The sequence below is a fragment of the Crassostrea angulata genome, chromosome 4 (assembly GCF_025612915.1).
Source record: "Crassostrea angulata isolate pt1a10 chromosome 4, ASM2561291v2, whole genome shotgun sequence".
Taxonomy (NCBI): domain Eukaryota; kingdom Metazoa; phylum Mollusca; class Bivalvia; order Ostreida; family Ostreidae; genus Magallana; species Magallana angulata.
This window is the reverse complement of record NC_069114.1, coordinates 10,700,375-10,712,667: the sequence shown is the minus strand read 5'-3', so window position 1 is coordinate 10,712,667 and position 12,293 is coordinate 10,700,375. Positions and strand designations below refer to the sequence as shown.

The following is a 12,293-nucleotide window of genomic DNA, read 5'->3' as shown; positions in this document are numbered from 1 at the left end:
ATTTCAAAAATATAGAAATATGTGTTTATTCAGGGTTTTTTTTACAGCCTTTATTTATACGTTTGTTTTAAATGCTGAATTATATTATGTAATTATATGAGTGCCTGTCCTACGTAGATCTACGATGCAATTTATGAGATAAATCCCACTTGAGTAGCCAGAAATTAATCAAATATGATGCTAAAATAAAAATGTGTGTATGATTTCAATTTAAAGTTATTTATAATTGCAATAGTTGTTAAAAATTACAATGCTTGTCTATTGAAATATTCGTTACAATAGGTAACGGACATTTCATTCTTTTTTGAGATATACTACAAAGATATGAATAAACATGTGGATCGTTTATAATATAAGAACTGATCTACATGACTTTTGTTTTATGTAGCCATTTAAAATTGTTCGATACACATAATATAAGCTAATAAATCCTTATGAAGGTGTATGCATACTGATGGGGTCAGACGTTTAGATGGTTTTAGCAGGAATCATGCTGCCTAATTGTCCTTGGCCTTAATGGCGAATGTTGATGTATCAACAATTTGTCACGTATTTTATTTGCATCAACCAATTTGAGCTAGGATTGAAATTACAAAGAGTTTCGTAAAAATATCATAACGAACATTTCCGTAACGAACATTTAGTAACCAACATTTATGTACCTAGGCGGCTTCAAAATAAAATTGTAGTGTTTATCAAAGACAGTTTTTGATGGCGACAAATGTTTATCGTATGTTCAATACTCAAGTTGAACAGTTGTTGCATTTACTTTCTCAGTTATAGCAGTAACGAACATTACAGTCTTAAATCTACGCTCAGACTTTTTTTGTTTTTCGTACTGATATGATTAGACAAAAGGAATTATATGAATTTTTTTAACATTAATGTGGACAAAAAGACCTCACTATGTTCTTAATAAGATTTTTGTATTTTTTAATGGAATGTACAACTCTTGCAGTGGTTATATATCTAAAGTAACGGAGATTACATCGAAACTGGAGACAATGTTCAAAATAATTTAAGTAATTCTTGGACTAGTGAAAATAACTTGTTGTCTTTTAAATCATTAAATTTTCTTACTGAAAAATGATATGTAAGAACTTATTCCGCATATTGTCCAGTTTATATGGCAAAACATCCTCTTCAAAATGTAATTATCAAAATGGCGACAGTAACGAACATGTCAGTTTAGGCATTTTGTATAGATTTCTCGCTGAAAATAAACGCATTCCATTGACCTTTTTATGTGTTTTGGAAACACTTATGAACTAACTTTGTATTACAAAATCAATTACAATTCTGCTAATTTTAATTTTTTTGTAATTTCATGGCGACATCAATTGCACCCATTTATTGAGTTTGAGTGATAATGAAAATAGAAACCCTACTTGAAACAATTTAAACATATCATGATCATTACCTACAAATTGATAAAATATACCTTGATGAATAATTATATCTTTCTCTTTCATTAAAGCAAATCAAAAGTGATTTTTATTTTATTCCTCAATAGCAAACAGTATTAAACATCAAATAAATGAACGTCTTCCGCTTCGTCTACTCGGATCTGGTTTTGTCCACACAGTTCAGTATAGATGGTGGGGTCATGAAGACAGATGAATTTACCAGGACGGACGTCTGCCCAGGTGAAATAAGGGAACGGACTGTCATAATCTAGGTAAAATCCCACACAAATCTCCGTTCTGTTATCATCCTGAAAATAGCAATACCAAGAGCTTATTAAGAGATAAAGGATCAATAAACTTTAGTTTGACATTTACTATACAATGAGGTAAAATATATAAGAAAAAGAAACGATAAATATTATGTTTAAAAAACTTACTTCTACGTAGACTGTGTGTCGTTGTCTATGGTAATGATATCTGGTTATAAAACCAACGAAAGAAGTTCTTGTGTTATACATCATCGGGTGTGGATAGAAGAAACCTGGTGCATGGTCTTCAAGTTCGTCAAGAGTACCCACGATTGTCTGCATTGGGAACTTTCTTTCCGAATATAGCTTTGCTTGTTTCCTGTCCAATTTGGTTGTCAATTTTCTTATTGAAAGATCAACATTATCAGTACAACGCATGGGAAAAGAACCGTTACTTCCTCTGCTTTCGCCTCTCGCTGAATCAATGCCATTATTAAAGAGACTTTGAAGTCTCCTGAATTGAAGTCGTTTTACATTTGCTTCTCTTATTTGCTTCTTATATCCATCAGTTTGTATAACTTCGGCGACGTCCTGATTTTGTTGACAGCTATGCTTATGTTGGTGCCAGTGTTCGTTTTGACAGACTTTGGAACAGTACATGACGGCAAGACAGCGAGCACATCTTTTGAGTTGACCTTTTTCTCCACAAGCTGCACAAGAATCACTCGGATATATCACAGTTGGGTTTTGAATTCCCTCATCATTAAGGACTTTAGGGGCGCCTGACATTAGTGTCACGTCTTCATTTTGTTCATTTTTGCTAAGAAGCCCTTTACACAATTTTTTATGTGCTTTTTTCCAATCTTTTATCTGACATTGTCGGCTGCAATAGTACACGTTGTGACATTTCGAACATCTCTGCATGTTTTCTTTTTCAACACCACACGATTCACATTTGGTCGCCATGTTAAACTGAAAAAGAATGAAAGTTGTGAATCATTAATCACTGATAACTCATGTAAAGTTATGCTTTATTTTTACATACGGCATGCTGTATATTTTGTATATACACCCACTCAGTAAAGTCAAAATTTACAACAAAACACATGTACAAATTGAAAAATTGTTTTCCATTTGATATGGCTGCTATTTGAACCATAAGTCCAGGGACTTTTGGAATTATTTGATTTTTTCTGGAATAAAAAAAAAAACCTCCCAAGATAGAGGTTCTGACTTGAGGGTTTGGTCATATAGTGTTAACACTACTGGCTCTAAAAAGTACTGAAAGTGCCATTTTTTACTGATAATTTCTGATATTTACTGATATTGTACTGTTAGTGCTGAGAATTGCTGATATTTACTGATAATTTTACTGCTGTTACTGATAATTGCTGTTGGTTCTGATATTTACTGATATTTACTGATGCTTTTGCTGTGAGCTCTGATAATTACTGATATTTACTGTTGGTACTGAGAATTGCTGATAATTACTGAGAATTACAGGCAGGGGATATTTATTTAAAATTATAGGTAAACAAATACCGGGCATTTTCTTAAAAGAAATATGAAAGATCTAACTAATTTTAGTTTTATCAACAGTAACTTCTTTTTTACAATCACAAAAATTAGATTTGATTATTCTTCTTATAATCTGCTTATTTATTTCAATGCATATTTTTTCTGTTTGTTCCTGTTCTAAGTTTTATTTTAGCTGATTAACACAGTTCAGCACATAAATAAATGAATGTAGAAATTGCAGAATTGCTATATATCCCATCCCCGTGCGCCAATCCACTCGATACACAGTGTTACATTGTATATATAGAACAATCCATAGTAAAAAAAAAATTATAAAGATTTTAACCACTTTATGTAATTGATAAACATCTATTTAATGATTCTAAATTTTGAGCGATCAACTCTTTAATTGAACCGTGTTAAATATCTATAATTATAAACTAAAGATGTTTTTATCCCGGCCATAATCACTAATTTTGTTTCCAAAATAAAATCAAACTCTTTTGTTTCACATTGTATTTCCCGGCCATTTATATTTGTTTATTCTGAGGCTGCAAGACATATACACAGGTGGTCAATTTTCACACCTTGCCACGGTCACTCTGTCGTGTATATATTCTGAGCGCTGTATGTTAGTTCTGAGGGTTTTCTTGATCCTAGACAAACAAAAGAATCTTATCAGCGACTGCCAGACATATACACAGGTGGTCAATTTTCACACCTTGCCGTGGTCACCCTGTCGTGTGTATAGTCTGAGTGCTCTCTGTTAGTTCTGAGATATTTCTTAATCCCAGATATACAAAATATTTTTTTCTGCTTGCTTTTAGGCGTGGAGATTAAATATCTAAGCGTTCCTAGATTAATGAAAATCAGTTAAATTGTGTGTCTTATTTTCAAAATTATATAGCTGCTGGTCATATAACCGCATACAAGTGCATGAATAAAGTATCAATGAGAGAGAGAGAGAGAGAGAGAGAGAGAGAGAGAGAGAGAGAGAGAGAGAGAGAGAGAGAGAGAGAGAGAGAGAGAGGGGGATTTCAATCAAATCGCTGTTGCAATCGGTGGTTATGATACTGTAATGGGACATAATCATGCTTATGCCTTTCTGCATTGACGCCTCAAAATACGTTATAATAGATTATCTGAGAGAGAGAAAGATAGAGAGAGAGAGAGATAAAATTAAAGCATGATAAGCCGTAACACTTTTTCACTATATTAAGCTGGTGTTCTTTGTAGTCTTAGAAAAGTTTACACTCGAAATCTGTGTTTGAAATGGCGGTTGTGATGCTGAAATAGAACTTTATCGTGCTAATGCCGTTATGCCATTTTGACTCGGAAACTCAAATTTTAGGACTAGGTAATATATGCGAGCAAGAGAGAGAGAAAGAGAATGAGAAGCAGGGTGGGCAGAACTAGATCATGACAACATTACTTAGCCGTGCAACAGAAGATATATTACATATGTATTAAAAGAGAAAGAGTGAAAGGTCGGACAATAAAAATTATTCTTCGCCGATTGTTACCTATTTTGATTTCAGCAAATGAGAGAGAGAGAGAGAAAGAGAGAGAGAGAGAGAGATTATTTATCCAACTTTTTTGAATCAATTGAATGCGGAACAAATAAGATGATGAATATGAAAATCATTCTAATACGTTATTTATATTGTTGTCAATAAAAATAATACTTTTCTCTTTGAATAAATATTCTCAAGATCATGGATTCCTGTATACGGATATTACGTAATGTCATACACAAGGTGCCAGACTGACAATTTACAAGGTTGAATTGCGACATTCAAACCTCTTGATCTGCTGAAAGTATGTATACTATACACAGATACTGCCTCGCTAATCTTTCTGTGAAGTAAAACCTCAAAGACATTATAAAGTCCTGACCGGGTATCTCTCTATTTTGAAAAGAAAAAAAATCATGTTAAGAATTATGGGGTTTTTCATTGTTTTAAAAAAAATGTCCACCGCATTACGAAATTAAAATTTTTGTGGAGTCTGCCTTAAGTTTAAGTACCAATTTTTGACCGGCTTTCTAATAATGTCTAAAATGTGATCTGTGAGTTTCCAAAGTTCAAAAGAAGCTTAATATCAAATAAATAAAACTTAAGAATATATGATTAAATAAATTGTGTTAAATCTGAAATATGTGTTATTTAATATTTAAAAGACTATGTTTTGGGCCTTAAAATATTCTCAGTAATTATTAGCAATTCTCAGTACCAACAGTAAATCTCAGTAAATATCAGTAATTATCAGAGCTCATAGCAAAAGCATCAGTAAATATCAGTAAATATCAGAACCAACAGCAATTATCAGTAACAGCAGTAAAATTATCAGTAAATATCAGCAATTCTCAGCACTAACAGTACAATATCAGTAAATATCAGAAATTATCAGTAAAAAATGGCACTTTCAGTACTTTTTAGAGCCAGTAGTGTAAAACATTGTTTTCTTTATTTCTGCAAAACCTGAATTTAAAAAAATTGACTGCGTATTAAGAAAGATATTGAAGCCCTTTACCAAACTTGAAAAATTGTGATGTCCCCTAAAGTAGAGATTTTGAAATGTGTGGGGTCAAAACTGCAATATAGTGTAAAGGGAAGGGGTTCTTATTTCTTACTACTGGTGTTTGAAAAATGTCTACTGACATGGAATAGACATTGCCTGCACATTCAGAAAAAAAACCCACACATTTAGCTGTCATCTTTAATTATATTTCACGTCATTTTCATGTAAGGCAAGGGTTATGGCTAGGGGGTATATGTCTTATTTTATTATTCTGCTCTGGAATTTCAATTAAAGAAATTCATAAATAAGTATATTTTGAAAAGAGAAAGAATGTTCAGCTATCTATCAAAGTTTAGAATTGTGAAAACCTTGTAAAGAGTTCAAAAGAAGAGGGTTGTAATAATAATGAGCGATCATTAGATATATTGTAATTAAGAAGTTGTACGATTAATAGAGTTAAACAAGTATTGTTATTAATTTAGACAAAAAAAACCCCAAAATATTTTTGAACTTTCTCAATACAAAAATAGACTTTTCAACAGAAAGTAATTATAATAGACTAGCCAAAATCACTGATAAGCGGTTCATGTAAAGTGATTTTGGTATAAATGCCAGATGTGATACTTCAACACTGGATGAATAATGAAAAGCTGGAATATGCAAAGGGATTTAAAGTTTAAGATATCAATGGAGTTTATTTGTCGTTTAATTTGCCCTTTTAAATGAAGATATTTTCTTCCTAGCGATGGAGGATAAGGAATGAAACGTTGTTATAAATGAAACATTTATACTAGCCATCTTGTTTTAGTTTATCTATGAAAACATACACATCGACCTATCTTGAAAGTTTTAAAACAGATATGGGAACATTATCTCTTGTCCATCTTGCACCTTTTCGATGTCAGGTCATGCATTTTATTATGCATATGGCCATAAAGTTTATCGCCAAAATTAGAGATTTTATACGAGTCCTTATTGAATGATTTCAGGCAGAGAGATGATCTGCAGAATGAAACTAAAAATATGCATATATATTTCTCGACGGGTCTGTGTATGGGCTTTTGTACTAGATGACTGTTAAGGTCTCTTGACCTCTTGTTTTGTTTGTATTTTTAAATTCCGTCCCGCATTCTTACAACATCGGATAGGAAAAATCTTGTTTACTGAATTAAAAAAAGAAACTAAATAAAATATCATACACAAACAGAAAATTAAGAAAAATTATTAATGCAATATATGTAATTGCTGGTTTCGGTTTTTACTTTCGTTTCATTGTCGTTTACAGGAAGTCTATATCTAGATTACGTGTATTTTTAGGATTCTGCACCTATACCCATTAAGATTAAAAACAGAGCATAAAAGTAAATTATTATTTACTGTTGTAGTAGTGACGAATAAGATATCACATCTGTCGGTAAATATTTGTGAACGTTATAAATATACTATACCAAAAACCAACTTCTATTTATAGATCACTTTGCTATATTTTCGATTAAATTACAACAATAGTTGATACTTTCTAATTTCTTAAAGATATTGTGAAATGAGCAGATAGGTTAACATACACTGTAAATTGTAATGAAGTATCGACAAATGATTTGTGGAAGAATTTAACAACTTATTTAAGATAATCAACTTCTGCCAACATTAAGATATATCAGACCCATATATGAGTGTACAACAAACATTATCTAATATATATAAGGCCTTTCAATCAAAGTCATTTTAGAAGTAAAGAAGCTGTAGGAGAATGAGAGAGAGAGAGAGACAGACAGACAGACAGAAATAAAGAGAGAGAAACACAGAAAATAGAACAGCTACTGTATCACAATTATACTAGACCTCACCTCTGTCAGTTTTTCAGGTATTGTATCATTCCTTACATAAGGTGTTATTTTTATATATAACAAAACGAAAGCAAAAATGTTATTCTTAGAATAAATAGATATACGGAAAATCAATGTGTATTTCATAAGGATCCGATTTCGGCAACATGCCATTTTCTCTATCACGACCTCTGTCAGCTCTGAACACTGATATCTGTCAAAGGACACGATCGATCAAAAAGCGGATACTGATTCATAAATAATTAGTGGTTGATAATATGACCCTTAATGATAAGACAACTGTAAGGATTTATTATTATTTTTTTTTTATATATATGCATATATATAGACCCCTTCACATTTCCAGATATAGATTTAAAAATATTCCCCACCTCTATCATTTAACATTAGAAATAAAATTTCATTTGTGAAAGTAAAGTATTACAAGATATTTATATATATGAGATTATTAAAATTAAATTTGTTTTCTTTATGTTTACTAAATACCGGGAGTGGAAGGATGATGAGTCTTTCCACGAGTATCCGTGAATATATAACAACAAACTTGTACAGTATACAGCTACTTCAAAAATTACCTGACAGAGGTTTTTTTTTAATCTAACGTGCATCAAATTACAGAAATTTGAAATCAGATCATTTTGATCAAGGTTTTGCATCTGGTGGATTTATCTGACAATAATTTTACCTATGAAAATAACGTAGAAACGTGTTTTTAAACAGATGCCTTTTTAAAAAAAAATATTGGTCAATACATGCGGCAGCGCATTTAAAATTGAATCAGTCATATTTAAAGTAGTTCAAGTAGTTTTATCATCACTCCTTTGAACTCGGCTAGATTTCATCTAAAATATCATTTCATTAATAAAATATATTGCAAATTCATGGTTACACAATTTGCCAACTAGGACTTAAACACCAAAGGAGGAAAAATAGACGACTTTCGAAATGGGAGTAATGCATGTATGGATCTATTACAACCCCCCTGTGATATCGGTTTTCGCCCGGGGAGCTGACACAGGGATTTAGGGAAAGGCTGTATCGCATATGAAATTACGTATTTTCACAATATTCCTAAGTAAATATGAAATACATTAGAGCATCTTTGTGTACTGTACTGTATCTCCACACGTAACCCCTTAATTGGGTGTAGCAGGGTGTACGGTGTTAGATTTGTACATGTACATGTATGCTATAGACCCCAGCAGTGACAGTTCTTACTGCATATTTATCTCTATTAATTTGAGACGTTTTCATTTAAGGAATTAGGATCCATTCCTGGAATAGTTTTACACGTAGGTAATATATTATTTATTATACTTTCATGTTAAATACTGAAATCTGATTGGTTTAGACGCAGTTGGTACTCCCTTCTATTACCCTCAACGTTAGCAACATACTTGGCAACGGGTAACACAACGAATTGTTACATGCGCGTAAATTATGCACGTACGGTTCGCCGTAGAATTCACTTCATTTCTATATAAAAGCAGTAAAATTTTCTTAAAAAATAAGACATTCAGAATAATAAAATAAATAGTGCCTGTTTGGGAGGGTAACTGTTGAATTTGACACCCTTCGAAAACCATTGTCAACATCCGCTTTGCGTCGGTTGACAATGGTTAAAATAAATAATAAGATAGTCAAGTAAGCTGGAAAGAGATGTTTTACTGGTATTTTGAACCTATGTAAACAAAAAACAGGGCACGAGCCTGTATCTTGCTTATAACTCTACGAATGACTCTCAAATTTTATTTGATCATTAGAAATGCATTTCTAAAGTATTGTAAATAATAAAAACATGAAAATAGAATTTGAACAAAATAGTGTCCATGCCCCTTTAAAGTTATGAATAGAGCTTTAGAAATTTGCTTAAAAATAGAATAAGGTTAATCTAGTTCAATTTTATAAAGATCAATTGTCTAATCGATTTCACAATAGAAATAAAAAGAGTATATTGATAATGAGCTCATTTCACTACATGTATATATTTTAGCCAAAAAATTTGGTATTTCCTTTCAGTTTTTAAGAAGGAAACATCAAACATCGAGCTCTTGCTTGCTCAAACACCATTTTTTTAATATAATATACAAAAAGATATGAACTGTTACAATATAATATGTCAAAACGGGTTTGGGGCAACATTGCGCTCTATACTACCTACTCTTGAATATGTAGAATAACTAAATAATTTTTCATGCTTTTGAGATATTGCAGGAAATGACCCATTTCTTAGACGCCATAAAAACACAAGGAATGATCAATGTTATAAAACTTATTGAATTTGTAACTAAAGATTTTCGTTTTATGTTTTATCAAAATATCCTTATAATATTTTTTTTTCAATTTGTAAAAAATGGTGGCAGAAACTGGACCTTATCAAATATGGTTCTTTCAAATAAACCAGCCAGAAGAAAAATTTTCGATACCCTTTTTTCAGGTGGGACATCATCAACCGAATCCAGCCATTAGATACGTGGCGTGAAATATCTTCATATAATGATATCCGATAAGTAAACATTTTAGGAAGTTATCTATACACAACGCTTATCAACACAAATATGATTTGTAATATAGAACGTATCTATGTTCGCCATATCAATGAACAACATAAATGACATATGATCAACAGTATTTTGGTATGTAAGATATAAAGGCGTATTCAATATCCGTAAAATTAATGATAACCAGTTTCCACATAATATATCAAAATTAAAAAAAATATTTAACTATAAAAAAATGTACTTGTGAATGATAAACAAAATGAAACAGGTATGCTAATCTAGCAAGACTAGAAGAATTGTTTTACGTAAATAAAGGATATACGACAAAAACCGGTCCTTTTTGTGAGAGAAACCTGTCATGAAGGAGAAATGGGTTTTCTGTTGGCAGGTTGGAGAGTTTCAGGCATGCTAGAGGGTTAAAACGTTTTGTCTCAAAATTTCATTTTCATTCACTATTGTTTTAAGTAGCATCAAAATCTCCTTCTGTTGGAGAGTGTTTCATTGCTTAAACAAACCACGAGTGTGTGTTCCTATTTGTAAAAAGGATTTTTTGTATATAATATATAGTGTATACAAAAATTGATCTTACCTGGGCATTTAAAGTTCGAAGAAATACAATTAATATGAGAAGGCGCTTGTAAATTACCTTTTAACACAAATTTGCAAAACTCAAAACTTAAGGTCTCTGAAACCAAATGTATTTGCAAATATGAATGGAAATGCGGTAATACCGCTATTTTCGGCTATAAATAATTGCCGTGAGTTTAATTAGAATATTTCGTAAAGGTTAAAATTGATAAAAAAAATAAATCCTAAATGACATCATACCGCTTGACCTTTGACCTCTAGATGTGACCTTAGAATTGAATTTGCATAAATTATAAACACATATGACAACTATGTCCAAATTTCAAGTCTTTTCTTTGAAATGAACTCGAGTTACACTTCTTTGAAAGACAGGAGGTTAAATGCACAAACAATCAAATGAACACCATTCAAAATTACGTTTTGAAACTTGAATAATACGCTTGGCCTTGATTTTTTTATGTGTAGTTAGGAAAAGAAGAATATGATTTATGATTTTTTTTCTAATGATTTTTTTTTCATTTTTCTTTTCTACTCCTTTCAGCCAACGATACAAAGAAAGCTCAGATGCAGGAACTTAATCAATGTAAAATTAAGAGACTTGGGGATTATGAGTTTTTAGAAAGGGAGGTTTTCGGATGATGGGTAAAATTAGTTTCTGTGAAGAGTATGAATTTAAAATGGTGCACTACAGTGTGTCTCAAACTACATTCTAATATGACTGGTGAACGTTTTATTAATTAGTAATTGCCAAAAAAAAGAAGATTTCGATGCTTTTTTAATCTTTAGGATATAAAAATACCTCGGTGGATTATTCACTAGAATTTTAATGTTTCCTTGCGGTACCGTAATCTGTGTCAATACAGGTGTTTGCAATTGACTTTAATGATTTTGTTTTACGATTTTTGGAAATATTTTACTTTAACAATGTAATAAAAAAGGACGTTTTACCTGTAGGTATCAAATACGGTGAATAATGTGCATTATTATAAGAAAATACAGCTTTTGCTATCTACATTGTATTATTTCTAAAGAATGATCCGTTCAGACAACTTATTCCATTATCTCGTACATGTAAACATATAGTATAACAAACTTTTTCATTCTATCAGCTGTTTTTAAACACACTATTTATAAAGTGATACTCTTAATTGGTTAGGGTTTCTTTCAAAATCACGGGGAGGTTAATTTTTTTATTGAAATTTAAAGGGTCTTAAACATAAAAGAAATATGTTTTATAGGTGAAGAACCTTTCATCAACAATTAAAACCATTATTTTTAAAAAGTTAGTTTTTTATTATTAAAAAAAAAAAGGGGGGTGGTCGATTATTTCGCTCTTTTCGGCCTTCTTTAACTGCTAACATTGTGCTAATGTAATGTTATCTAACTATTGCCTTTATCTACATGGATGTTCATTTGTTCAAAAGCCTAAAAGTATTTTGGTTTTTTTTTATTGTTCTTTTGTCATCTCTTTTTCTAAAACGTGTATAGCTTCCATTATTCAATTAAATGTAACCATGAATTACCTTTGAAAAATAACAGAGATTTCTGAATACACCACATGCAGTATTATTTAAATCCTTGTATCGGATCACAATTACTCTATCTAATTTCTTTGCATTCAAACTTACATAACATGCGCGTCGACGCCTAGAGTTGATTTAAAGA

General features: G+C 31.3%; 1 protein-coding gene across 1 annotated transcript; it reads right to left on the bottom strand.

Moving 5' to 3' along the window:
• Window positions 1-1,376: 1,376 nt before the first annotated feature.
• LOC128181023 (uncharacterized) lies at window positions 1,377-7,712 on the bottom strand. Its single transcript, XM_052849272.1, has 3 exons — window positions 7,540-7,712; window positions 1,844-2,626; window positions 1,377-1,714 (listed from the first exon to the last, which is right to left on the bottom strand). The coding sequence occupies exons 1-3, from the start codon at window positions 7,690-7,692 to the stop codon at window positions 1,523-1,525; spliced, it is 1,128 nt and encodes a 375-aa protein (XP_052705232.1). The 5' UTR covers window positions 7,693-7,712; the 3' UTR covers window positions 1,377-1,522.
• Window positions 7,713-12,293: the final 4,581 nt, after the last annotated feature.